Source organism: Cynoglossus semilaevis, chromosome 10 (genome assembly GCF_000523025.1).
Source record: "Cynoglossus semilaevis isolate Cse_v1.0 chromosome 10, Cse_v1.0, whole genome shotgun sequence".
NCBI lineage: Eukaryota > Metazoa > Chordata > Actinopteri > Pleuronectiformes > Cynoglossidae > Cynoglossus > Cynoglossus semilaevis.
This window is the reverse complement of record NC_024316.1, coordinates 19,122,843-19,126,320: the sequence shown is the minus strand read 5'-3', so window position 1 is coordinate 19,126,320 and position 3,478 is coordinate 19,122,843. Positions and strand designations below refer to the sequence as shown.

The window sequence follows — 3,478 nt, the reverse complement described above, 5'->3', positions numbered from 1 at the left end:
TGTTTAAACTCGTATTAAACTCTAACTTTGTTTTAAAGACAGCAGAACTGTCTCCAGTATCCAAAGAGTTGGCAGCTGTGTCAGCAGTGAAGAGAGCAGCAGGTTTGACTGACACACACACACACACACACACACACACAGTCAACAGTGATTTATTTCAGTAGCAGTTAGAGCTGAAGTCCAGTTGTTTGTCATCACTAGCATAATAACTAGAAAATAAACAGAAAACAGTAGTTCAAATATGATCACATTCCGTCAAGTCAAGATAACGATTTAGCTCAAATAACATTTGCCTCAAAGCTGTTTGAACTTTGACAGCAATGTAGACAAAACCCAACGTGTAAAATACCAGAGGTCATCAACCATCAGCTCCCGGGCTGATACTGGTCCATGGGTTAGTGGATACTGGGCCTCTGAGGAAAATATATAAAATGTATTTCATTTTTCCTGATCTTAAGTGAAAACTGCATATAATTTTCACATAGTATTATTCATATACATAGTAGCATTCACAACATTCCTGCCTTTCCAGCAGTCGGAGCTGAAAACGACTCTTGGATGAGGAGACCAGAACAGTTATCTTATGGTAAACTGGTTCAGATTAAACCGATCTGCACTTAGAACCGACATTGACGGATACAGAAGTGAAGCCTTCTTCACAATAAGTTACACTGACACTCCAACAAGCAGCTGTTATTGTCCTTCCACAGGTTCTCCTTCTTCACAATAAGTTACACTGACACTTCCTCAGTCCTTCCACAGTTTCTCAAACTGTGGTACATGTAAAACATGTGGCAGCAGGACAGACACTACTACTCCAAAGTTGTACGTGGGGTGAAAGGTTAGAGGTGGTGGACTTGATTCAGCATTGGTACTGTATGAAAACTCTCCACCTGATGTTGAAGACAACAGTGGCTGAAAAATAATCTTTGATTCTTTTTCTTTCTTTTTTTTTACTTCATTAAAGGATTAACACACACACACAGAAACTTCAGAGAACTTCAGCTTCATCCTCCTCATCCTCTGAGCCTGAAGGTCCCTGACGAACTTCTTCATACCACTTGTTGGTCAGTGTCTTCATTTGGATTCGACCGTGTAACAGATCCTAGAGAGAGAGAGAAATTAGAAGTTTGATTCTGAACTGTAGCCTTGAGCTCCAGGTTAGTAGAGGCTGAGGTCTGGTATGAAAAGAACCAGAGTAACAAAAAAAAACTAACATTTTCACATGGTGCCCACAAGGGGCTACGAAAGGTCAAGGCTAGCTCTGTAAAGGTCACCTCTACTGTGCTATGTGCCTAGAAGAGAAGCAGGTCAGCCCTGCTTAGGAACTCAGTCTTTGGTCCAGTATAATTATCATTTTAGCTATGTTGGAAGATTCACTTTAGACTATTTTATATTTATTATATTATACTTTAGTTAGGCATTTATTTAATTAATTAAAATTTCGTCTAACTGCTAGCAATAACAGCCAGCTCCTGCTAAAGCCTAGTTTTCTCCAAGGCCTTTCTAGAAAAAAAGAGCATTAGAGGCTTTTTCACTGAGTCCAATAACAAACGTGAAAGTGACTGTCCATGATCAGTCAACATTAATGAGCTCACAGTCCCATGGGAGAATGCAGCCAAAGACGGCTATGAGCGCATCGGGCTCAAAAGACCTCGGTATACGTGAACAGGCTCCGTGACAGACACTTTAATCAAAGAAGCAGCTAGTGGTTTTGGATCAACCGGAAGGATCCCTGCTGGGCCCAGACAACATCATGACCCACTCACGTATCCCCACCCACTTCACCTCCTATTTGAGGTAAGTTTTGTTTTTTTTTAATCCCCATTCATCTCTAACACCCCATGTTCCCTCTTTATCACCATCATATCGGGTCTGCTCCAGCATCTCTTCAACAACCTAGTCTGGCAGCACTGCAGCACATGATCCCTGCTACTGGTCCAGGTCTGGTTTCTCTTTATTTTGGTCACTCACAACAGTGTTTTACTCTCTCTTTGAAGAGCCAGACCTCCTTTTAGAGAGAAATTATTTAAACGTTTACGTATCTCTGGTCTTGGCTGTTTAAATCTGTTTAAAGTCTTTTTGAGTTGCATTATTAGTTTTGACCTTTTCTGAAGGATGAATCAATAATGGTCTGTCTCCACGGAGATGAACTTCTGGTTCCACTGTGTGGTTTGTTATTAGGCTAATATTAATGGGTAAGAACATCAGACTGATTGTTGTTTACATTCTGCAAAATACAGTTACAAGTTTCTTTAACTGTTGTCATTTCTTCAGCATAGACATACACACACACAGGACAGTGTTGGAACACAACATCCAGATGTAATCTAGGAAACAGTCTTACAGGTCGTAGAAGCGGATCTTATTAAAAACATAAAAAAATGAATGTACCCCCCACTCCCACCCTAACCCAAGGTGATAATTGATCCTGTGTCTGATCCATGAAGTTATAACATTGAAAGCTAGTGGTAAAAGTGCTCCTCCTGTGGACACATTGATTAATGACAGTTTGTTCTCACCTCCTGTGTCAGCCTCCGGGTGAAGAATGGGTTAAAGTACTTGGCATCCAACCACATGAAGCCCTTCAGATCCTGTCTGTGGCAGATGTGCGCCTCGTACTCCTCCTCTGTCAGTTCTGAAAGGTGTTCAGACTCAATGGTGTTTCCCTGGAGACAAAGGAGGAGGAGGAGGAGAATATTTTAAAGGAGATGGAAGTGGAGGGAGAAGAAGAACAACTCAGTGAGTCAGATGTAGTCGACAGCTGCTGGATCCTACAGCAGGAACACAAAAGTAAAACAGTTAGACACCTGCCTGATGTAAAAGAAACCTGTACTGTAGAAACAGGATTGGCCTGATGGTGTACCCTGAGGTACCTCACAGGATGGCCATGTTGAGGCCAACAAAATTGAATCTGCAAAACCTCCAAAGGTTTAATCAGAAAACAAAAGACAAACCATTTTAAAGTTGCCAGACATATACGTATACAGTATGTGTGTGTGTGGGATAGAGACAGAGAGAGAGTCTTTACCATTTTTTCTGTCTTGCTCAGATTGATGTCCTTCTTGTTCTTTCTCCTTAAATGGTTCTCCTCGATGTCCATAATTCGGATGAGTGGCATGGTCCCACCCCCCAAGAAGAGAATGGTGAAGAGGACGATGATGATGGTTGTGGTGCCAATCAGCTGTCGCTTCTCAATAGGCTCCAATCCCAGGTGAAGGCTGAGAGCATAAGGGATCGCTCCTCTGAGACCTGGAAAAGGACAAAATCACACATATATATTCATATATATATATATATATATATATATATATGTGTGTGTTTATATACAAATATTCCTTAATTTCCTGGAGGGAGCTCATGAGGGATTTATATATTATATAATATTATATATGTGTATATAGTCTCACCACTGAACCACATGATGAACATCATTTTGGGAGTGATCTTGTGATCTCTGAAAAAGATCAGGAGGAAG

The 3,478-nt window shown here is 41.0% G+C and overlaps 1 protein-coding gene across 1 annotated transcript in view; it reads right to left on the bottom strand.

Annotated features, from left to right (window-relative positions):
• Positions 1–902: 902 nt before the first annotated feature.
• Positions 903–3,478, bottom strand: part of slc9a8 (solute carrier family 9 member 8) — a 9,798-nt gene continuing 7,222 nt past the window's right edge. The window contains exons 14-17 of the mRNA XM_008319346.3: positions 3,411–3,478; positions 3,032–3,252; positions 2,523–2,669; positions 903–1,105 (exon numbers count right to left, since the gene is read on the bottom strand). The exon at positions 3,411–3,478 is cut by the window's right edge and continues 8 nt beyond it. Of these exons, the coding sequence (XP_008317568.1) occupies positions 992–1,105; positions 2,523–2,669; positions 3,032–3,252; positions 3,411–3,478 (550 nt within the window). The 3' untranslated portion in view covers positions 903–991. The remainder of the gene's footprint in view (positions 1,106–2,522; positions 2,670–3,031; positions 3,253–3,410) is intronic.